Source organism: Mandrillus leucophaeus, unplaced genomic scaffold, assembly GCF_000951045.1.
Source record: "Mandrillus leucophaeus isolate KB7577 unplaced genomic scaffold, Mleu.le_1.0 Scaffold552, whole genome shotgun sequence".
NCBI lineage: Eukaryota > Metazoa > Chordata > Mammalia > Primates > Cercopithecidae > Mandrillus > Mandrillus leucophaeus.
The window spans coordinates 1,443,088-1,468,672 of record NW_012105942.1 but is presented as its reverse complement, the minus strand read 5'-3'; the positions used below and the strand labels follow the sequence as shown (position 1 = coordinate 1,468,672).

Sequence of the window (25,585 nt, the reverse complement as noted above, 5' to 3'; positions counted from 1 at the left end):
TCCTTGAAAATCACCCAGCCAAACTCTTTCCAGTTCCAGATTGGGCAGTGAGGCTCAGAAAAGTGAATTGGTTTGGTCAAGATCATGTGTCAGTGGTGGACCCAAGTCTAGAAGACACAGTCTAGAAGGCCCAAGCCAGCACTCTGTGGCCAACCATGCAGCCTCCCTGTCACAAGACAAGGCTACATAACATACGGTACTGACTCAGGACAACTCACTCTGCCTATGTGACCCAAAGAGCAATTATTCCGTGACTGACTAATGGGAATAAAGTCACTTGGAACATTTCAGATCCCAAACTTAGAGTTCTGTAAATTAATGTCTTATTCGCTTTTAAAAATGGAAAACAAAATTTGTTTTATTTTATACCTTCCATTTTCTTCATAGACCTTCTTAAATGGAGATTTCATTGAGAAGGATGAGAATCCTTAATCCCTATATTAAGTGTCTGGGTGATTTTTCAGTTCTATCACATCAGCTGATCACTCTCATATATGTTCAAAGAAATTTAGGGCTGCAAGCAAGCTGGTATAGTCAAAAGAAAGTGACTTTCCTTTTCTTACACTTCTTTAATTTGTCAAATATATCGTACTTGGTGGAGAGAAGAACCGCTGCATTTTGGAAAAAGTGTTGACTTTGAATTAGAAAAGATCGCAGTTTAAATTTGGCCTTACCTTTATTAGCTTTATAACCTTGGGCTATTTAACCACACAGGGCCCCGGTTTCCTAATCTGTAAAAGTACTAATTACTTCCTAATAGGGTCACTGAAGGGAAGAAATTTAATCATGAGCCTAAATCACCTGGCACACAATCTGGGACTTAGTATTTAACAAAAATCATGATTTTAAACTAAAGTAACAATAAGACATATACCCCAGATTGCAAAATGTATATACTATTTCAGCCTTTCAAATTATCTAGATGGATTGGGAATTGCTCCCAGAGGATATTTGTAGATACATGCTGAGAAGTGCCTTCTCTCCAGAAATACTGTTAACTTAGATTATGGGGTGGTAAGGATAACACGGGGGCATTGACATAGAGCCATAGAGCCCTGGGTGACAGTTCAAGTCCAGTTCCCTGATAGCAGTGGGGCCCTGGATAAGGCATGCCACCTCTTGGAGTCTGTTTCCTTGTTTGAAAAACAAGGCAAGGCCAAAACTATCTTTGCTTTCCACCTTAAGGATTTACTTAAAGAAGCCAGTTACAAACAGTCAAGCCCTCTACCACTGAAAGGGGTTTCATGGCAAACAGCTCCCAGGATTCTGCACCTGGATGGATCTCCACTTTTCATCTTTGCTAGGATGTCACACCAGTGACACATTCTTAGCTGTGTATAAGATGCTATTTAGATTTTCTTTGAATTCAAGGTTCTGTTGTTAATTCTCTGTGAAGCTGACTGACTTGATATCATTTTAAAGGGTGAAGTTAAAGGTGCTTTAACAACTGTGCTATCTTAGCATGAAGGACAGGAACATGAAGGTGAAGCAACACTGAAACTCTCGGAACTCCTATTTAGGACTTCGTTATACCAACATAGATCCAGCTACTCTCAAGAGTGAAAAAAAGAAATGAGGAAAGGCAACAAGGGAAAACAATATGTTTATTAAGAGCCATGAAAATGCATAAACTCATTTGTAAATAAATGTTGTATAATTTACCCAGTGAAAAAATAGCTAAAATCCATGAGTAAACTGGATTTTATATTTGAAGTGATTTCACATAGTTGATCTCCAGTGATTTCCCCCTCCATCATGATCTATTGGTAGCAGCAGTTTTGCAATGACTATAGAAAAAGCTGTTACCAACAGTCATCACACCAGGGGAAGTTTTCAAGAATGCTCTTCAAAACAGAAGCAGCGCAAACAAATTCAGATGACACGGGATACGGTAAGACCTGGAGCTTATCTTCAGAAATGTAAAAAATAAAAATCCCACACATGTATTCCTTAAGAAACGAAAAAGCAAAACTACATTTTGATCAGTGAAAAATATTATAAGGTTATATAAAACATTCTTAACCAGTGATTGCAATAATTACATTTATAAATGTTCATTCAAGTACTATTGTTCAATAAACATTCAAATTCTCATTAAAAGTAACACTAGATGTAGACACACCTGGACAATGCTTCTTTTGATGTAGCAACAATCATGTCAACAGGAGGCAAGTGACCCTTAAAATACTGTTGTTGGCTCTGTTTTATTCTATTTGTCTGTGAATGATTTGTTCACAGTCTGTATTTTCTTTTTCTGCAAGGACCCGAGGAATATCTCACAATAGCTATAATTAAGAAATCATTTCTATAAAATGACTCTCAATATTACAGAAACAGACATTCTAAAACACAAGTGTAGCTCAAAAAATAATAGGGCAGAATCAGTTTTCTTTGGCAAGAAATTGCTAATTCCTCACCAAATGTTGGTTTGCTGTTGTGCAGACACTATCAGAAACTTCTTTGGTGTTTACCAAAGAGCTACTTAATAAGCTGGAAAGATTTCATAAGCTATGTTGTCACAATCACAATGTACAGCTTATGTCAAAGTTGTGCTGAAATCAACGTCATTTGCTGGATTACTGTTGTTAATAAGTCTTTCTTCAAAAAGTTCCCTCCTAATTTTGGCCTGAGTCTCAGGCTTTAATAAAAATTCCTTTATCTGTTTCACTTTGGACTTCAGACCCATCGTTTCTCGATGCAAAGCTTCATTAATTAAGTCTCGAATTCCAATAGGTTTCTTGCCTAAGAAAAAAAAATTATATAATACATTTCATTAAATATGGCATACTGACTTATCAAAATAGGATTTAAAAAAACTTTAAAATGTTGCCCACATTTTATAGAAAAGGTTGCATTTCACCAAAAATATATCATTTACATGAAACATAATTTACTATAAATAAAGATCACTGCATAGCAACAGCACACTTAGGACAAAAATGAAACATTATGGACTAATTGTACAAATGACAATTTCAACAGTGATTATTTTAAACTTAGCACTTGATAGCTGTGTGTGAGAGTTCTGGCCTCAGATAAAGTAGTCAAATGCCCTGCTAAGCAATATAAATGGCAGTATTCCATTGATGGCAAGGCCTCTTTCACGGCCTTTAATTTGTGTCCAGGAGGCATAACCAAAAGTTCCCTCTCCCTTGTGCATGGCTGAGGGCGAGCAAAACTTGGGCCATTCTTCTTTCATCAATTAGTTTCCTCTGCCAGTCCCAGCACTCCGTTTTTCTTCTGTTGTGTTTCAGAAATGCAAACACATCGATCATGAAAGTATTAGGCAATCTCCACAGATTGGACCAGAGAAACTTAAACAGCACGCTGCAAGTCAGTCCCTAGACTCAGCAGAGGGGAGGAGGGAGGCTTTGCACAGAGACATGGGGGCCTGCGTTCTGGCCTCATTTCCTGTTGTTCTCATTGTCATTGCCATTCCGATCAGCTGCTTCAGTTTTCACAGAGCTCCCCTCCCCTGGCTTGTTTTTATTCTGTGTTTCCTCCAGATACTGCTGGACAGCCTTGAGCACCGCGTTCTCCACCAGCCTTTTACTGAGCCTTACTAGTTCAGCGTCATCGGGCTCCCCTCTGTTCTTTTCACCTACATTCCACAATAGAGAAGAGAGGTCACTGAGATCACATTGCCATAGAAACTTGGCATGCAGGGGCCGGCTAGTTCCATTAGTTAAAAAGAGCAAGTGTAAATTGGATCTATAAATTCAAGAACAGTGGGTTGGCTTTTCATTGGGTATTTGCGGAAGCAGAAGCCTGTCTATTCCTGAAGGCTTCAGATTAAAAAGTAGTTCATTAGTCCCAATCTAGACAAGCTCTACCTACCAATGCGGGATGTTTCCCATTTATATGTGAATTTCTGTTCTCTCATCCAAGGCTGATTACTACTAACGTCCATGTCCCCACCACATGAAGTCTCAGACATGTGAATTCACACTAAGTAGACCTATGTCTGCTTCTCATTCTCCAATATCAAATATCAGGTCGTCAAGATTTCCCCAACATCTCATTACTTAAGATCACTAATTTAAAAGTGCTTGGCCTATAGGTTGGTTGTTAATAAATGCTCAGTGCTGCCATGAAGATAAAGGCAGTCACTACCACTAGGAATTGGTTTAAAATAAGCTTGTAAGATTAATATTCTTTTTAATTCCAGTGCTATCACTGCAATTTAAGAAATAGGAAATTCTTCAAAGAAAAATTAGGATCATAATGGTACATTACTAGATGTAAATATTTTATGGTCATTTTACTTCCCTGATAGTAATGATCCGGGTGTAATTATTCCATCTTTTGTTTTACTCTAAAAGAGCTGGTTTCCAACTATTCTCATGGTAGACATTTCCCAGTCATTCTCTTTCTTGTCTCCCTTAACTGTGGAAAGGAACTAAGGGGCTCCTTCCCCAGTTAAGGGAGACAAGGAAGAGAATGACCATTCAGTGCTCACTCTCCTCCCATCGAGCTGGGGACCCAGGAAAGAACAAGGTTGGAGGCAAAGAAGTCACAGGATGCTTGCATATTAAAATCGGCTCAGTTTTGGAAGACTACTCATGGGTTCCAGAAGACAAAGTCAGTGTTGCACTTCCATCTCTGGGTCTGGGACAGGCAGATACAAAGGGTGTGAGCTGGAAGATGGACACTACTTCCCATACTCACATATAATAGGGATTGAAGAACAGAAGCAGGTAGGCCAAGGGTGAGAACGGGCCCCCAACCTTGTTTCAGAGCCCCCTACTTGTACGTAACACCCATCAAGACCAACCGTGCTTATAACCATCCCCTTCATTCCTGGCAACATCCCAAGCAGAAGGGAGGGTGGGAGAAGACCCATCTAGAAACACTAATAGTGGGAACCCTTAGCAACTGCCTTCTCCTCAAATACGGCAATATGGCAGCCCAGACCCATGATCAGAAGTCCAAGATAGAACACCTGCAGTGCAAAATATGTTTAGAATTGAGTAAATGTCAACTCAGTAATAACTAAATATAACTTGCTAAATAATACTATTAAAGTAAAGAAATTCATAGATAATGTATTTACTATTAAAGTAAAGAAATTCATTGCTAACGTCATTTTGGGCGGCAAGTTAAGACTTTTTGTTTATCAGAGTTAATGAATATATTGCCTAATATTTAGGGATTTTATTTCAACCTTATAACACGGTGTTTATACTCTATAGACAATATCTCCAAATGAATGTGGAACTGTTTCTATAATGACTCTTCCCATTTAAAAGGGAAAACTCCAACTGCGAATGACGGAATACTTTTTAAGTACCCTCCAAAACACTACAGTGTAAATGACTGTCTACATCTGCCATCCTACTTGTGCTCTGTATCAAGGCCAGACATTGCACCCTGGGGGCTGTTCCTGAATCCAGTCAGCTTTCTCATCAGCAAGATGACGGTTGAATATGAGTCTAATAAATGGCTCAACTTCCAAATCCCTTTGGGGTCTAATGTTTCATGATTCTGTGATTTCTACTAGTCCACAGTGAAGTGTCTCTATTATCTTTTTTTTTTTTTTTTTTTTGAGACAGAGTATTGCTCTGTCGCCCAGGCTGGAGTGCAGTGGCACAATCTCCGCTCACTGCAAGCTCCGCCTCCCGGGTTCACGACATTCTCCTGCCTCAGCCTCTCAAGTAGCTGGGACTACAGGTGCCTGCCGCCACACCAGCTAATTTAGTAGAGACTTTTAAGCCACCAAGTCTGGCCTCCTATTATCTTAAACACAAGAATCTTCCTACAAAAAGCCAGTTTTGGCCAGGCACGGTGGCTCATGACTGTAATCCCAACACTTTGGGAGGCTGAGGCAGGTGGATCACGAGGTCAAGAAATTGAGACCATCCTGGCCAACATGGTGAAACCCCGTCTCTACTAAAAATATAAAAATTAGCTGGGCGTGGCAGCATGCACCTGTAGTCCCAGCTACTCAGGACGCTGAGGCAGGAGAACCACTTGAACCCAGGAGGCAGAGGTTGCAGGGAGCCAAGATCGCGTGACTACACTACAGCCTGGCGACACAGTGAGACTCCATCTCAAAAAAGAAGAAAAAAAAGTGAATTTTCCCTTCTGACATCTTATTTTCGTTTATGCTGTTACTATTATTCGAGGCAGTCAAGCTCAAAACAAGATTGTAGCCATCTTTGATGCCTTCCTTTCCCTCATTACCCCCCTTAATTACCAAGCTTTGTCAATTGTGCTTCATGATTTCTCCCATCTTCAATGCGCCTGGTATAAAACCTCTAGATTATTATTTCTAAAACATCTCTTTCACTCTTTACAGGGAAATGTCTGTCTGTCAAGCCTTTCCAAAATTTGCCTTTCTAGCCTGATGGCCCACCACTGCACACCTCCACTGTCAGCTTCCAACATCTCCTCAGAGGCTTCCACACCATTTCCAATTTCGAGACGACCCTCCCTCTCTTTCAGCAATTAGAATCCCATCTACTCCATGAAGCCTTTCCTGGTTAGCTAATATAGTTTGAATTTGTGTCCCCACCCAATCTCCTGCAGAACTGTAATCCCCAATGCTGGGGGAAGGACCTGGTGGGAGGTAACGATCACAGAGGTGTGTTTCCCCCTTGCTGTTCTCATGATAGTGAGTGAGTGCTCATGAGATCCGGTTGTTTGAAAAGAGATCGCCCTCTTTTCTTCCTCCTGCTGTGGCCATATAAGATATGCCTGCTTCCCCTTCACCTTCTGTCATGATTGTAAGTTTCCTGAGGCCTCCCCAGCCATGCTTCCTGTACAGCCTGTGGAACCATGAGCCAACTAAACCTCTTTTCTTTATAAATTACCCAGTTTCAGGTATTTCTTTATAGCAATGCAAGAATGGATTAATGCACTATCCTAGCTGTAACTGATGAGCCTCCACTGGACTCTAATAACTCTCACTGCATGTACAGTACATGGCCTTTTGGTCATTCATTGAACAATTGTGTACTGAAGATCTATAAGGATACAAAGCAGTGAGCAAAACAACATCCTACTGGGTTTTTTTCTTAATTTCTTTACAAATTATGAGAATTATTTATTAATGTACTTATTCAACATTACTGATTCAGTATCTGCTCTGCTAAAGACAGTCTTGAGTATAGAAATTATATCCTCGGCTTCTCAGTTATCTCTCCCTCTGCTAACATAGGACACCAATTACTCATCACAATAAGAGCTCAATACATTTTGTTAGTCAAGTGAATTGATGATTGAAGTCCTTGAAAGCAATAGCAACATTTAGAAATGCTTCTATCTTCCTATAAGGACAGCACGCGAATGACCAGAAATTTAAATTTAATACTAAATTTAAAACATGAGCAGAGAACTCTGGAATCATTTAAATATCCATGTGAAAAATCTACCTCCACTTCACTTGATGAACCTGGTCAGTAAGACAAAATATCTGACCTATGGGACAAATATTAGCTACCTATAGTAACTAACTAGCTAACCAACCAATCAGAACAATAAATTTACAAGCCAATCTTCTAAAACTGTCCTGGACTCTGGCCTCCCTTTATGATTTCCATAAAGTATCCTCAGACTATGACCATTAGCCCAGGGGTGAGTCTACAGGAAGGCTTATCACAGAGCCCCGCAATAATGCAGCAATTCAAAAAATAGACATTTTCATTCCTGTGAGATCTCATTTGTGTTCCCACTTTTAGCAGACTTAATTCATATTAATTAAAAACACGGATCTTAAGATTAGAATTATGCTGTATTTTTCTTCTGCCAACTACCTGACAAGTATCTGTCTCTCTGAGTTCTCAGATAAATGGCTACACTCATTTTAACTGTAGCTCCTTCAACAATGGCAGTTCAACATGCTAGTGTAACATATACAAATTGTCTTTTGATATTCCAACAGAAGTACATATAAAAAATATTGCCAATGTAAGCAACACACTCTTGATAGGAATATTCTTTTTTGGACTACAGGGTTACTTAATATCCTATCTAATAAAATGACAGATTAATAGCCTTTGTCTTTGACACTGTTACTCTAGAAATCCCCCAGAATATCCTTGATCATTTTCTTAGGAGAATAGTAAAAATATAAAAGAACGGTCAAGAAAACTCTTTTAAGCACACCAAACACAGCACTGGCCCTAAAAATACAGACTTAAGAAACTTTTCAATCAACTTCAAGTAAGCAATTCCACTTTCTGTAGGAGTTGTGGCATCATTCGCCCAGGGTTTGTACCTATGATTCCATTTTGTTTATATTAACCTGAGATCTCTGATACCAAATCAATACAGGGATGGAATTTATATCTGTGGTTACTGAAAAGAAAATAAATAACTCCTTTGTGGTAGCAAAAATATTTTACACCTACTGAGAAAACTGAAGGTCAACATTAATGTGCTTCAGCTGGTCTTATGTGTGAGTTGACCCAACACAGCTTAACTGACGTCACAGGAAGGGCTCCAGAAACCATCACCACACCCTACCCACTGCCAATATCTAGGGGCCCATTTGTCCTGAAAGAACAAATCAGGCTAATTTTTTGGAAAAGGGAACAAAGAAAAATGTTCATTACAATACAAGATAGAGTGCAACCATGTTAAAATAATAACATTCAAACACTAAACATGAAAACATTAAAAGCTCTCACTTGCTCACATCCTAACTATCAAAAACTTCATTTGGTATCTGAACGAAGGCTTCCTAAACATCCTCCCCTTCACTGGAACTTCCTGTTCCCAATGCATAAGGGTTAGAAGTGGATTTTTTTTTTTTTAACTGAGCTTACCTTTTCATTGGTCCATCTAACTAAAAAGAAGCACTAAATATAGATCTGTAGGCTATTCAAAAAGTTAGGATGGCACACTCAGCTGCCTTGCACACTACCTGCAAGTGATGTGAGGAAGGACAGATCAGGAATCATCCTCAACTGTACATTTCAACTGACACTGTCCTGGAACCCTTATTTGCCAAAAGTATTAGCTGCAGTACCCCAGGAAACAGAGTTCCTGCAAATACACCTCCCTCCTCTCGCCAAAAACCAAAACTCACCCCCAACATATACACACCAGAAAATTTTATAATTAAAACACTAAAACTGTATTTTAAAACCTTTTCTATAATATAAATTTCAAAAGGGAAGGAACCATGCCTTTGTAAGGTGTATTCTAGATTCAGTAGCACAGAATAAATATAAAAATGATGTTGCTGTATGTACAAAAGGACATCCCCACAGGGGTTTTAGAGACCACTACACTGTATGTCCCTCCACCCAACCCCACCCTCATCATTTTTACACTGGGGATGGTAGGGGTGGAATGCAGCTAAACTGAAAATCAAGAGTAGCCTTGGGAGAAGAAACAAAGGGGAGATAAAGTCTCAACAGGCATTTGGCTTCCAGTCCGAGTGGGCTGGGGTGGTGATTCCAGTCTCAGCCAAAGTGTCATAACGACAAATGTTATGAACCCTTCAGGCCTTTTGTAAACACAGCAGGTGCTGGCACATTCAGAGTCTTCATTTCTTTCCGCTGTTCCCCAAGATGCTGCCTGAAGCCAGTCCCTTGATCCACACATCTTTGTAGGAATCCCCAAACCACATGGTTCAGGATGATCCCTATGACTTGTGCCCTCCACATGGCTCCTCATATGGTCACATCAAAGATGGTGGCAGACATGTGATGGATGTTTGTAGGCCACGCAGCCTACCTAAGAACCCTCCTGCTTACCATTTCCTGATATCCCAGAACAGCCCCTTAGAGACTTTTCTCTGTCAGTCTGTGACATCAGTTCTCTGACTCTATATTATGATTCTCATTGCTACCTATACAATTTCTTCAGATAGCTGTCATTTCTTACTGGAAATCTTAGAAAATACTGATGGTGATATGACAGAACTCCTAATGTTGTTTGCAAGGAGAGAAAAGCAAAATATACCTTCAAGTTTGAAATCAAATTTTGGCGTTTTCTATCTGCACAACCTTGTCCGTGACCTCTCTAAACTAAAGTTGGGGTATCATGGGGATGACAATATATACATTGCATTGATGTTATAAGGATTAAATATAATGTATGAGAAGTACCTAAAATGGTGCCTGAAACATAGCAGGCTAGGCTCTCAAAATGTAGGTTATGATTAAATCTGAGTTGAACTTATTTTAAAAATAATATGCCCAATACCTGCTAAATGCCAATTATTTGTTTGTTCAAGGAACACTTTAGTAAGCATCTATTATGTACCGCTATTAAGTATGTAAAAATGAATAAGATACAGTCTCTGACCACACACAAGTCAGTCTAGGAGGATGACCTAGAATTGCAATAATGATTGCAAAACTATAGGTGAAGTGCTATAACAGAATACACTCAAGGTCTAGTGAAGTTGGGATGGGATAAAAAGGTAAGTTTTAAAGGAAAGGCATTTCAGGTCAATGAATAAGAGTTTCCAGGCATGGAGGCAGGGATGATGGAGGGGTAGGGAGGTTTCCAGACATAAGAAGGGCATAAGTATGTGCACAGAAGCATGAGAAAGCATGATGCATTGGAGTACTGGAAGTATTCCATATTGCCAGGACAAAGAGTTCAGAGAGTCATGGGTGAGGTGAGGATGGCTTCGGGGGAAAGAAAGCTAGAAAACAGGTAGGGATAAAGGGACCTATGTACCATGCTATGGACTGAAGAGGGGCACATATGGGGCAGAGAGCTGGGTGCGGTGGCATGCACCTGTAGTCCCAGCTACGCAGGAGGCTTGCTTGAGCCCAATAGTTTAAGTCCAGTCTGGGCAACATAGTGAGACCACATCTCTAAAAACAATAGAGGGAGGTTTTGCAACAGACAGAAAGAGAAACAATGAGGATGTGAACCATGGTAGATGCAGTAGGAAAGTGAAGTACATATTACAACAAGAGTTAAATAGGAATACTAAACCATGGCACCATTTTAATTAGGGAAGGAAGATAAGAAAAGACAGGGGGAGTGCAGAAAATGAATGCAGAAATAATGGCCAAAAATGTTTGAAATTCCACAAAAATTACATACCCTTTGAGTTTCTTGATACTACATATCGAGAAGCTCAAAGAATCCAAGAAATGTGATTCTTGAGAAGAAATATGAAGTACAAGAAATGTGAAGAAAATCACACCAAGGAATATCATGATCAAATTTCTGAAAAACAGTATTAAAAGAAAATCTTAAAACAGCCAAAGAAAAAAGAAGCATCATATACAGAGAAATGAAGACAAGAACGACAGCAGACTTACTCATCAGAAACAATGCAGAAGACAACAGTGCAACATTTTAAAGTACCAAAAGAAAAAGAAAAGGCAACAAAGAATTCTTTACCCAAAAACATTATCTTTCAAAAATGAGGGTGAAGGATGACTTTTTCAGACATACAAATGTTAAATGAATTCATCATCAGCTGACCAGCACTAGAAGAAATGTCAAAGAAAAAAACCTGAGGCAGAAGGAAAATGATACTAGACAGAAATTTAGATCTACTCAAAGACAAAGAGAGAACCAAAAACTGTACATATGTAAGTAAAAATAAAAGACTTTTTCTCATTTTTAATTTCTTTAAAAGAGAAAGAACTGTTTTAAGTGGGTATTATTAAATATGTAGAAATAAAACTTATGGCAACAATAGCACACAAAGATTGGGAGGGGGAAAATGCAAATAACTGTAAGGTTCTTCTGTTAAACATGAAGTGGCATAATATCATTTGAAGGCAGATGTGTATTTTAAAACCCTACAGTAACCACTAAAGTAAAAACAAAAAGAGGCACAGTAAATAAGCCAATAATGGAGATAAAATGGAGTAATAAAACTCCTTAATAAAAAATAAGGCAGTAAAAGAGGAGAAAAAGCAGCAAAGAACAGATGAGACAAGTAGAAAACAACTAGCAAGGTGGGAGATTTAAACACACTCATATTGATAATCGTATAAAACATAAAATGGCCTAGACACACCAATGAACAGTCAGAGATTGTTGATTTGGATTAAAAAATCATAATCAACTATGATGTCTACCAAAAAAAATCCAATTCAAATATGAAGAGACAGGAAGGTTAAAGTTACTAATACAGAAAAAGATATGCCACACTAATGCTAATGGAAAGAAAGCTAAAGAATCAATATCAGGCAAAGCAGATTTCAGAAAAAGTAGTACCTGGAAGAGATATTACATAATAATGAGGGAATCAATTCTTCAAGAGGGTGTAAAAATCCTAAATGCATATATGTCTCATAACAAGAGCATCAAAGCACCTGAAGCAAAAACTGATAGAACTAAAAGGTTGATAGATGATACACAATTACAGTTTGAGATTTCGAGACCATTCTCAAAAGTTGATAAAACAGAAATGCTGTGAAAATACAGAAGACATGAACTACAGTACTAACCAAATCCACCTAGCTGAAAATTATAGAACCCTCCACCCAGCAGAACACACTTTCTTTTTAGTGTATAGAAAACGTTTGCCAAGAGAGATCACATTCTAAGCCATAAAATAAGACTCAATAGTTAAAAATACTGAACTCATCCAATGCATGTTTTTGATCCACAATGGATTCAAATAAGAAATCAGTAACAGAAAGATACCCTGAGAATCCTTTAGTTATTTATATTTAAACAATATTTCTAAATAATCCATGAATCAAAGATGAAACCAAAAGAGGAATTAGAAAATATTTAACTGAATGTAAATTAAAACAAAACATACCAAATTTGTGGAATGCAGCTAAAGCTGTACTTTGTACCACTAAGTGCTTATATTAGAAAATAAGAAAAGGTCTCAAGTCAGTTATCAAAGCTACCACATTAAGAACATAGGAAGAGAGGATCCAGTTAACCCCAAAGTAAGCAGAAAGAAGGAAACAATAAAAATAGTAGCAGAATGAAATAGAAAACAGATAAACAGTAGAGAACATCAGTGAAACCAAAGGCTAATCCTTTGAAAAAAAATCTATAAAATTGATAAAGCTGTATCCAGACTGATCAGGAACAAAAAAATACAAGATGTATATTGCCAATATCAGGAGTGGGGGTGGAAACATCACTATCAATTATACAAACATTAAGAGGATAATCAGGAAATATAAACAATTGTATGTGAAGAGATGCAACAAACTAGATGAAATGGGCAAATTCCTTAAAAGACACAAACTATCCAATTGCATTCAAGAAGAAATAGGTAACTTGAATAGCTCTCTACTTAATTTAACAATTGAGAGTATAGTTAAAAATCTTTCAACAAAGTAGCCCAGATGGCTCCATTATTAGTAAATTCTACCAAATATTTAGGAAGAAATTTTACCAATCCATACTCTTCCAGAAAATAGAATAGGGAACACCCAATTACCTACACCAGACAAAGTGAAAAGATAAAATTACAGACCAATATTCTTCACAGAGACACAAAAATCCTTAAGAAAATTTTACCAAATCAGTATAGCAATATATAAAAACGATAAGACACAAACTAAGAGAGGTTTATTCTAGAAATGCAAGAATAAATTAACATTTGAAAACTGGTCTATATAATTTCTATACCAAAAACTAAATAAGCAAATATGATCATTTAAATACATTCAGAAAAGGAATTTAACAAAATTCAAAGAAATTTAACAAAATTCATACTCACTCATGATAAACACTCTTAGCAAACTAGAAACAGAAAGAAATATCCTTAGGCCAAAAGGGCCCCTATGAAAACCACCAGCTAACTGCATACTTTACTGGTCAGCTAACTTCAGACTTACTGGCAAAAGTCTGAATTATTTCCCCCTAAAATCAGGAACAAGATAAAAATGTCTGCTCTCACCACTGCTGCTCAGCATTATATTGAAAGTCTCAGCCAGTAGAAGTAGGCAAGGAAAAGAATAAAAACCTCTTCATCAAAAAAGAAGTAGTAAAATTGTCTTCATTTGCAAATTACATCTTCATCTATCCGTAAATCTAAGGATTCTACAAAAATGTGTTTAGCAAGGCCACAGGATACAACCACTGTATTTAAAAAACTGTATTTCCTATACTATCCACAAATAACTGAAAATTGAAATTTAAAAAGTGATTTTAATAGCATAAAAGATTAAATACTTAGAGTAATTCAATAAAATGTATGCAACACCTGTATACTGACAACTATAAAACTTCCTGAGAGAAATTAAAACCTAAATAGAGAAATAAACTATAGTCATGGATCAAAAGATGTCAGTGCTCCCCCAGTTGCTCTGTAGATCCAAATCAGTATCTATTAAACCCAACAAGGCTTTTTAAAATAAAAATTGGTAAGTTGACTTTAAATTTACATGAGGCTGGGTGCAGGGGCTCACACTTGTAATCCCAGAACTTTGGAAGACCAAGGCGGGAGGTTCACTTGAGGCCAAAAGTTCCAGATCAACCTGGGCAACATAGCAAGACCCCACCTCTACAAAAAATTAAAAAATCAGCCAGGCATGGTGGCATGTGCCTGTAGTCCCAGTTACTTGGAAGGCTGAGGCAGGAGGATAGCTTGAGCCAAAATATTTCTGAACTTAGCCAAAATATTTCTGAGCTAAAAGATGGCGAATTGTTGAATAAATTCTTTGTGTGGAATCTGAACGCCAGTGATGAGGCTGTAGTGTCTGTTCTGAGGGAACCTGTGGCAGAAGTGAATGGGATTTTTGATACCACATTCCAAAGTCACTGAACAAACCCTTATGGAAGGCAGGGAAGTTCACCAGTCCTGGGGCTTTGCTCTTTCAGTGACAGGAATCAAGTCGCTCACAGATCCCTGACTAAAAGCAATGGTTGCACTGTGGCAACACTGGAACTATATGTAATTTAGTTTAGGACACATTAGACACACAACAATGCTTTTCTACTTTTTGGTAGAGGTGTATTTCAAAGTAACTAGCATTTTTTACACATCTATGTACCTATTCGTGGCCTTGTCTGACTTTAAAAGAGAACTTTATTCTAAACAGACTCCATATGAACGGTTATCCTGTCATTTGACTCATGTGTCTCTACTTTTCCCTGTACTTTTCCCATTTGTAATTTGTAAAATGTTCTCTTATGATCATCATGTATTTTGTAAATAATGAATAGTATTTGGTTTAAAAAAAAAAAAAAAAAAAACCAAGGTTGCAGTGAACTATGATGGCACCACTGCACTCCAGCCTGGGCAACAGAGCAAGATTCCATCTCTTTAAAAAATAAAATTTTATGAAAATGTAAAGGAACTCGAAAAGCCAAAAAGTTTTTAACAAGAAGAACACAATTAGAAGACTTACACTTCCTGATTTCAAGACTTACTTTGAAGCTACAGAAATAGAGACAGTGTGGTATTGGCATAAGTATAGACATATAGATAATAAAACAAAACAAAAATCCACAACTAGACTCACACACGTATGGCCAATTAATTTTCAACAAAGGAGCGAAGGCAATTAAAAAAGAATAATCTTTGCAAGGAATGGTACTAGAATAATTACATATCCATATGCAAAATAAAAAACCTCAACTCTTATCTCACACCAATATAAAAATTAAAATGAATCAGAGACCTAATATGAGAGCTTTATAAGTATAAGCTGTCTAGAAGAAAACACAGAAGAACTTCTTAGTGACCTTGGATTTGGCAAAGATTTATTAAACAGGACAACAAAAGCACAAACTTTTAAAAAAGAGGTAAATTGAACTTCATCAAAATGTAAAACCTTTGCTCTTTTTAGGACCCTGTTAGAAAACAAAAGGCAACCCACAGCCTGGGAGAAAATATTTGCAAAATTTATCTATTAAGGAACTTATAGCAAGAAAACAAAAAGAACTCTTACTACTTAATAGGAAGAAAAGCAACCAAATACAAAAATGGCCAAAGGAACTGACAAGTTTTTTTTCACAAAATAAGATATACAGATGGTTGATAAACATGTAAAAAGACACTCAACATTTTTAGTCATCAGGGAAATACAAACTAAAGTCACAATGAGACACTACTACTCACCTGACAACATGACTGTCAATTAAAAAGATAGACAATACTAAGTGTTGGTGAAGATGTGAAGCAACTGGAACTCCTATTGCTGGTGGAAATGCAAAAATGGTAATAGCCACTTGGTAAAAACAGTTTAGAAACTTCTTATAAAAAGTTGACCATATTCTTACAATGCAAACCATTAATCTATTTCTAGCTAGACTTGAAATCAAAGAAAATGAAAGCACATACTCACATAAACACCTATACATGAATGTTTGTAGTAGCTTTATTCATAATTATCCCAGACTACAACTCAAATACTCTTCAACTGGGGAATGAATCAATAAGCTGTGGTAAATCCATGCAATGCATTAGTACTCAGTACAAAGTAATGAAATACTGATACAGGCAACAATACAGATGAATCTAAAACATGTTGTGTGAAATAAACTAGATTCAAAGGGTTACATGCTATATGATTTCATTTATATGACTTTCTGGAAAAGGAAAAACTAACTGCAGACAAACCAGCGGTTTCCAGGGGTAGCTGTAACAGGAAGTATTGACTATAAAAGGGCATGAGAGAATTTTGGAGAGTGATGGAACTGTTCACAGTCTAGACTGTGGTGCTATGACTCTGTGCTGATTACAACTGACAGACTTATACACAGTGAATATTACTGTATGTAAATTATACCTCAATGAAAAAACATTATTAGGAACAATGTATTCCCTCTGATGAGGGAAAAGTTCAGCCTCTATTGGGATCAACCTGTGAACTGGATGAATGGACTAGTGCCCTGTCACTCTGCAATTAGCATGTGGCTGGTAATGATGATGGCTTTCTCAGCCCCTGTTTTGACACATCTCAACTGTAATATCTGTAATCTCTCACAGCTGCAGGCCTCAGATTCTCAGTTGCTTTCCTTCTGAATCATATTTTTCTGTGTGCTTCATACCAAAATAGGAAAAATAATTTCCACTGAAATAGACTGGGGTGGTTTCTGGGCATAAATACGACTCAAATAAATTGTTTTAGTTCTCCCCTTCAGTATATCAGACAGGTATCATGTGCTCCAATCTGCTCAGAGAGTACAAACTAAGTTGGTACCCAATATTCTGACTGACATGTGATCACCCTTACTCTGTTGTTTAAATCTCTTTCAGAGGGGCACGATGCTCATGGCAGTTTATTTTGCTGACTGGGTTTGCCTTGTCTTGTTTGTAGGTTCCCATTTGCTATTCCATATCATAAATTGTTTTCTACTGTATGGTAACCATGGTGGTTTCCTCCCTGAATTTTGGTTCCTATATTTGTTCAGGTTGGAATGTGGGGATGCCTCAAGATCCCTGACTGGTTGCTCAAGACCACTCCAAGTCATTTTGTGCAAAACTGATTGAGAAGTGCAGTTCTGAGTAGTGATAAAAGTAGTATGCATTCCAGACCGGGCACAGTGGCTCACGCCTATAATCCCAGCACTTGGTGGATCACCTGAAGTCAGGAGTTCGAGACCAGCCTGGCCAACATGGTGAAACCTTGTCTCCACTAAAAATACAAAAATTAGCCAGGCATGGTGGCACATGCCTGTAATCCCAGCTACTAGGGAAGCTGAAGCAGGAGAATTGCTTGAACCCAGGAGGCGAAGGTTGAAGTGGGCCGAGATCAGGCCACTACACTCCAGCTTGGGGGAAAGAGTGAGTGAGACTCTGTTTCCAAAAAAAAAAGTAGTACGCATTCCAAACACAATTCCTGGTCCACAGGAGTGTCAGCAGAAGTATGGCTATCATTGAAAAATTATACTTATGACAGAGAAGAAATAAATATAGTTTCAAACATGTCAAAAGCATAAATTTTGAAATAATCATGCTTTTGTAGAAAAACAAGGAAATCAGAAAATGAAGGACTCCTTAGAATCTAAATATTATTACATTCATGTAATTTCTTACCATGTATTTTAAGAGAGCATTAAATAAAACTTAGAAGCATGACTAACTGAAATTAATTTTTACCTATTTGGCCAACACACCTGCTCATGAGAATACAGACTTTTCTTTAGAGGCTGATTATCCTAGGCTAGGAATTGATTTGAGCAGAAATAAGGTCACTTTCCTGTTCTGAAGGCAACGTTCACCAATGTAGGTTGGCAGAATAAATGTTGCCATTAATGTAATCTAGTAAAATAAATCATAAGTTGCAGATATCACTTTACCTCTTTTTTAAGCAGTAAGGACCCACCAAAATCAGAAGGTTTCGCAGGCTGAGAAAATTCCCATGATGCCAACTCACTAACAGCAGTAACAGGAACACTTTTTTCCACTTGTTCAGGTAACACTTCATACTTTCCAAAGTGTTTTCAGAAACATTATTTCATTTGGTTATCACAGAAACCTTAAGAGGTAAATTAAGTGTCATTCTTCCCATTTGCAGGTAGGAACAATGAGACTTGTATAAATTGCCTATGATCACATAGTAGTAGTGATGGAAACTGATAATTCCCTCACTAGGAATTAGGAAGCTTAGTTCATCCAAGACACCTACCCCCAGGCAGATATACTTCACAGTGCTCTCATCCTGGGAAAATGAAAGTATACAAGAGAGAAATATTATGTGAGAAACAGCACATAATTTAATGATTGGTCAATTAGAAAACAGAAAATTGAGAAGATTTCATTCTCAGCTTGAAATGTCCAATACTAAATAATGGTACTGATTAATGCAATACAATTACTTCCTCCCTCCCTCCCTTCCTTCAAATAAATACAAGTTCTCCCTCCCTTTCTCCCTTCTTCCCTTCCTTCCTTCCCATGCTTTCATCTTTCCCAAAGTATTCACTGAGCATCCTCTTCTGTGATAAGCATCGTGCTATAAATACAGAAATGAATCTGACGTGGGCCCTGCCTTCAGGAAACCTGCAATTCAGTACAGGTAGAAATATATTAAATAAATAAGAGATCATGAATGCTCTCAAGGAAAGATGTATGATATAGAAGGGAACACAAAGTAAGACAGTGGTGAATTCCATCTAGGGGAAAATATTTCAAAAAGTGTCATGCAGGAGGTGATGTTTGAGCTGGATCGGATAGAATGAATATCTCTCAGGTGGGCCAGGGAAGAAATGCCACAAGAGAGAGTTAAGACCAGCTTGGCTTGTTTTATAGCAGCAGAACTTGCTCTGGTAAGTAACTGATGAGGTGGGTGAGAGGAGAATGATGAGGCTGGAAATATATGAAAGGGAGTGAATCTGAAGGCTTCAGGGGGACACACTAAGGAGTCTACATATCAACTATTTCTCAAGCACCTACTATGATCAAATTGCACTTCCAGATTCTGAGACATATACAAATTCCTAAGGCTTGTCTTCAAGGTTGCTTATTTCAACCTGTGAAGTATAATGTTAAAGAAAATTCGACTTTCAGAAAACTGCTCATGTTATAAAATGCAAGCTTCGGTCTCAGAACATTCCTATTATTTCATGGGAAAACATAAGATATGTCACTGACTAGTGATGCTGCTTCATTTTATCTTTGGTGCCAATATCCAGTCATTATGCTTAGCGAGCGGGCCTAAAATGTAAACAAAACTACAAAGTGACCAAGAGCATCACAAATACTTTAAACATCACAGGGTGAAAACATTATATTAAAATATTTTTTCATAATATTTTTTTAAATTATTCAAAATTAGCTCTGCAATCTTTAACTCAGCTGACTAATCCTAAACCAAACGCTTTTTAGATGAGTGTGTAGAATATGGTTTACTCTGTGAATTTTTCTATCTAATTATTCAGCTAACAAACATAAAATAGGTTTAACTGCCACTGTTTCGCTTTGAAGTCTGAACATGAAACTCCAGGTACACAGAAATATTTGGTCAGTACATCTTGCTTGTTAATACTAATCAATCTGTCAATCAAGTGTATCAGGAATTATAAAAGTAATAATAATGGGTCAAATAGAGAGAGTGTGATGCTAAAGAGAACTTGAAGTTGATTAATCATTAAAACAAAATCAAGAGATAGGGTCATCTTTGGCCAATCTTTCTAGAAATATCATAAAAATGAACAGAGAGACAGAGCACACTGTTAAAAAAAAAAACCTGAAGCTTGGAGACTTCATAAATTTATTGCTTTAGCTTCATGAAGAATGACTGAAGAAAGTAATTTAGGATATTTCTTTTCTCAGTGGCCTACGATTATCAATTTACAAGAGGCTCCAAAAAGTATTCAGACAAAAACTAAATTGTTTTAAAGTTCTCTTTGGTGATGTCTACTGTTCATTAAACTTCTTTGAATATGTAAATTCTTACTGTAGGAAGTGAAACTAGCATTGAAACTTGTTGAGTAATAGTACACTGATGACATGTAAATATAAATTAATTTGACCCATCAGTTGACATTGCTTCTCAAGCTCTTGATCTCCACATGTGCACGAACTGCTCCCAGGCAAAGGAATTTCAGTTCTCTGTGGGGAACAAGCGCAGATGTACCAGGGTGGAGTAAGAACAGTCACTAGCATGCTGGACTTCCCCCACAGGCCACCATAAAGGCAAGATTAATTTCTGTAGGGAAAGTAGGGAAGCTACATGATGATTAGAAGGAGGAGGTCAGAGACAATCCCAGTCTTGTCCTCTACAATGTCCCACTGTTCCTTCCAGAAGAGTAAGCCAGAGTTGGCCCCACTGTGGCTGCTGAGGGTCTCTTCCCAGGATCTCTGGAGGTGAGAGGCTGTGTTCTTTCACCACCAGCTGCTTCCAAGACCTAGTGCCCTGCCCATTAAGCCCCCAAACTCTGCACACTTGTATTTTCCAACACGTATTATTTCTTTACTTACTTGTGACAATTATATGTATGGATCCTTTTAGAAATAATGAACCTACATCATACTACGCATCTACTATGTGCCTGCGTTTTTCCCCCACACACTGAAGTCAAAAAGCTTTCTATTGTCACTCCTTGACAAACAAGAGTCAGAGAAGCCACGAGACTCGCCCAAGTCTACAAAACTAAAAACTGACAAAGTGAAATGTAGACCTATGTGGCTCCAAAACATCACACTTTCGCCATTATAAACCATAATGCTGTTCCGCATCTGACAAATGGAACTGTATTTCTATGATACCTTCTGTAATTTTTTTCTTCTAAAATGAGACTGCTAATCAGAAACTATTTATAGTGCTTTCTCTTGAGTTATAGGGTCAGGATTACCTGGGCTGGAATCCTAGCTCCCCAACTCCCTGTTCGGTATCCCTGTGAAAGTTGCTCAGCCCCTCTATGGCCCACTTTATTTTGTAAGCCAGGGAAAACAGTTCTATACCACAGGGCTGCTGTGAAAATTAAGTAAGAAAATAATACAAAGCCGCCTGAAATCCCAGCACTTTGGGGAGCCGAGGCAGGCAGATCACCTGAGGTCAGGAGTTTGAGATCAGGCTGGCCAACATGGCGAAACCCCATCTCTACTAAAAATACAAAAATTAGCTGGGTGTGTTGGCACATGCCTGTAATCCCAGTTACTCAGGAGGCTGAGGCATGAGAATCGCTTGAACCCGGGGGGCAGAAGTTGCAGCGAGCCGAAATTGCGCCACTGCACTCCATCCTGGGCAACAGAGCAAGACTCTGTCAGAAAGAAAAGAAAAGAAAAGAAAAGAAAAGAAAAGAAAAGAAAAGAAAAGAAAAGAAAAGAAAAGAAAGGAAAAGAAAAGAAAAGAAAGAGAAAGAATGAAAGAAAGAAAAAGAAAGAAAATAACACAAAGCACTTAGCATCATGCATGGCCTATAGTATAGCAATCAATAAAATGAGCTATTAATATGGCTTAGATGTTGGTCCCCTCCAAACCTCATATTGGAATATAGTCTCCAGTGTTGAAGGTGGGGCCTGATAGGGGTATTTGGGTCATGAGGCAGATCTCTCATAAATGGCCTTGTGCTGTCCTCATGATAATGAGTGAGTTCACACCCTAAGTTCATGTGAGACTTGGTTGTTTAAGAATGTGGCACTTCTCCCCAGTCTCTCTCTTGCTCCTGCTCTTGCCATATGATGTGCCTGCTCCCACTTCACCTTCCGCCATGAGTAAAAGCTTCCTGAGGCCCTCACCAGAAGCAGATGCTAGCACCATGTTTCCTGTTCAGAGTGCGGAACTGTGAGCCAATGAAAACTCTTTTCTTTATAAATTACTCAGTCTCAGGTATTCCTTGATGGCAATACAAAAATGGCCTAACATAGCTATTATTATCACCATTTTGATTTAAATGAAAGAGACACTGTGACTCTCTTTCAAGTTAGAAGGTTATAAGACTATTTATTTATGATCTTCCTGATAAACATCTCAGTAAGCAAACATAATATGGGAAACTTACCCACTTCATACAATATATTTATTGAAACAATGTTGAAATAACTGTAAAAAATAATTTTATGCACTGTTCTATACAGCTAACATTTATGTTCTTTTGCTACTAAATGATATTACATGATAGGCAAAGAGAAGAGCTACTCCTAGTTATGCTTGCAAAAGGCTTCCAGCAGACATAAAAACAGACCACAGCAGAAATAGTGTGATACATATGGTTTTGTTTCTAGATGCACCAATCAAGCTGAGTTTATATGCAACTTTCCAAGTACTATCTACCTGAGAACACGTGTTAAGCACTTGTGGTAAACGCCACAATCATCCACGGTCTCAGCTTTGCTCTCACCTTCCTCATACAATCAATACATACTTTCAGTCACAGGGCTGCTTTCCATCCAGTCATTCCTTTTTGATTAAATCCCCAAAAGATTGGATATAATTAATGGCATAAAAAATAGAGCCAAAGATACACTCTGAGTAAAAATCAGGACCCAAAGGAAACATAAATTATAATAGCAAGTAAAGAACAGGGGGAAATACAAATCATGAGGTGCAAATCCCCACAGCCAAATTTTGGGTTCTGAGCTTCTCAAAATTCAGAGTGAAATGCGATGAACGGTGGTTCTCATTGCCAAGAGCCCAAAGCACACACCACAGTAGCTTAGATCAGAGTGGCTACTCCATCGCCGCCCCACTCCAGGGCTCTAGGCCACATCCACTTTACAACGGTCTGCCCCAAATCCCTTCCTTACCTACCCTCCACCCTTCTCTTATAAGAGTATCCACTGCACCTGTCCCCTTGGGTAACTGCTCCTCTCACATTCTCTCCGGCTCCAGTAGGGCTGTTGATCCAGAGCTACCACAGGTCCATATGATGCTCTGCATGGATCTTTTAAGAAGTGACCCTTCCTTAAGACACTTCATTTCCATCTTCTGGGGAATTTTCACAACAGCAGCTTTTGTTTCTATAGAAAGGCACTTTACACCATAACACACAAATTACAATGTCTTCAATGTGTATACTGCCTCACAGGTTGTGCAGTTTACAACCTGTACCTTTACTCAGATTTCATGTAAGGGAATGAGGAGAGGGAAACTCATTCTCCTTGAATGTCAAGTAGTAACAGTGTTCTCCAGAAATGCTGGAAGTCATATCCCCATCACTGGGTAAAGCCGGAGAGAGTGAGGACACAGAAGCTTCTGGAAGCCAGAGCCCTACCGGCAAGGGAACCTAAGAGGCTGAGAACAGAAGCTGAAAGAAGAGACGGAGAGGTGGTGTCCATAAGTTGGTCTCAAGGCTGATCTCTACCCCTTTCATGTTGTTTGCATAGGTGAGCCATTAAAATTCCCCTCTGAATAAAAACTAGAACAGATTTGCCTTGATGTATGCCACTTCCGGGCATCTATCCTCTCACTGCTTTGGCTCTACTACCCTTTTCTGTGTCTGCTGACTAGTTCTCAGATTTGTCTAAGAACTCCTCAGACTTCAGAATATTCCAGCCACTGCTTTGGCCTCCTGACATCTGAGCCTTTGAACCCCTTTAAACCTGAAGCCGTGAGAACACAGCTTATTATTCTCAAATGCTAATCTCCACCTGGCTGCAGGTTTAACTCCAACCTAATTTGCTAACCTCTCCCTATATCATAGATTGACACTGGACATCATTAATATGGATTGAGAGAACTGGCTTAGAAAAATATAAAAATACTATAACATTGCAGAACATGTGGTTAACAAACTTAGAAAGAAGAAATTATTTTTAAAGAATGTTCAAAACTATTGAAAGATTAGTTTTTAAATGATTTGCTCTTTTTAAGTTTGTTGAATTGATCTAGGTGAGAGTTTTCCTTGGAAACGTCTTATTAACAACTTGAATTATTGTAATATATCTTTCTTTAAAAATTATTTCTTTTGAAGTGGTCATATATTTACATACTTTGTAAAAAATTATGGAATTTTATTGTGAAAAATACATCTTAAAATATGGTTACTGGTTTTTGTCCCAAAAGAAATAAGAACATTGGCATAAACAAAATGCTTACCTTGGAACAACGGGGAAAAAAGATAGTGCCAAAATGTAGCCAACAACGATGTGCCGGTTATTAAACCACTGCCTCTCAGCTCCAAGCCCACCCTTCCTTACTCAGGTTTATGATAACGGAGCTGGGACTCAGCTCACTTACTTCTCCTTTGCCAGCTGGATCTGCTAAGTTCTGTCAAGAGGGGGAGCCAGAGAGAAATCGGACAGCTGCGCAAAGGGAACAGGATCTTGCCCTTTGCTATTTATTATTCTCATCAGGATTGCCCCAACAACTGGTTCCAATAGCAGATGGCTCTAGTTTTCATCTTTTCCCTCACTCCTGGTATCAGCCTCACTGCATTCCCTGAGAGACAACAGCAAAGTTGGCCAATATCCCTTCCTCAAAAGCCAGAGGCCCAGCTTTGACGGTCCCTATTCTGTGTTCTTGGGGCACCTTCTTGCAGACAGTAACCTCTCCTCAAAGGTCTGAGTCTCGGCTACTTGGGGGTCCTTCACATAAGTTAACCCAGCCTAAAAGTTACTATCTTTTCCCTCAGTATTGCCTTTCCTCCCTTTATTCCTCCAAAACTTCCTTAACTAATTCCCTACATCAAATTCTCTCTGTTAAAACAACTGGTGTAGTTTCTATTTTCTTGGTTAGATTCCAAATGATACAAACTACTTCTTTATTTCCCCCCACAATGTTTTATTTACAGAGGACTAAGACATGAACAACAGAGGCAGAGTACAAAGGAATAGCTATGAGCTTGAAGTTTTTCAGGAAAAAATGCATATTTCATGAACTTGATTCTCCATAAAACAATTTATGTCTTTTAATATTCAAATTTAATAGTTTTACTATATATTTTTAGGGTCTGTAAAATCTGTAAATCTGATTTTACACTGGAGGTTGAGTAGGTTAAGTACAGACAGTACTGGGTATATAACAGCATCTCAATGAATTTTTATGTTAAATTTATCAAACTAATTTTAGAGAAAATTAATTTAAAATAAACTTAAATTTGGACAAAATAGTTTCATAAAAATTTTATAAAGACAATAATACAATAGACATTACACCTTAGTTTACTACCTCTAGGATTCATTGGTACCAACCGCCAGCTGTTACCACCATTAGTTCAATAATTGGTATTTTATGTGGTGTATAAGTGTTACAACAATGTATTTGAGCCCAAACTTGTATGTTATACTTCTATCTTAAAGCATATTTGTTGGTCTTAAAGTCATTAATTTGAAATAATCTTTTTTTTTTTTTTTTTG

General features: G+C 38.0%; 1 protein-coding gene across 3 annotated transcripts in view; it reads right to left on the bottom strand.

Annotated features, from left to right (window-relative positions):
• Positions 1 to 1,585: 1,585 nt before the first annotated feature.
• AKAP7 (A kinase (PRKA) anchor protein 7) overlaps positions 1,586 to 25,585 on the bottom strand; it is a 151,722-nt gene continuing 127,722 nt past the window's right edge. For all 3 annotated transcript variants that reach the window (XM_011998025.1, XM_011998026.1, XM_011998027.1), the window contains one exon: positions 1,586 to 3,601. In XM_011998025.1, the coding sequence (XP_011853415.1) occupies positions 3,405 to 3,601 (197 nt within the window). In that variant the 3' untranslated portion in view covers positions 1,586 to 3,404. The remainder of the gene's footprint in view (positions 3,602 to 25,585) is intronic.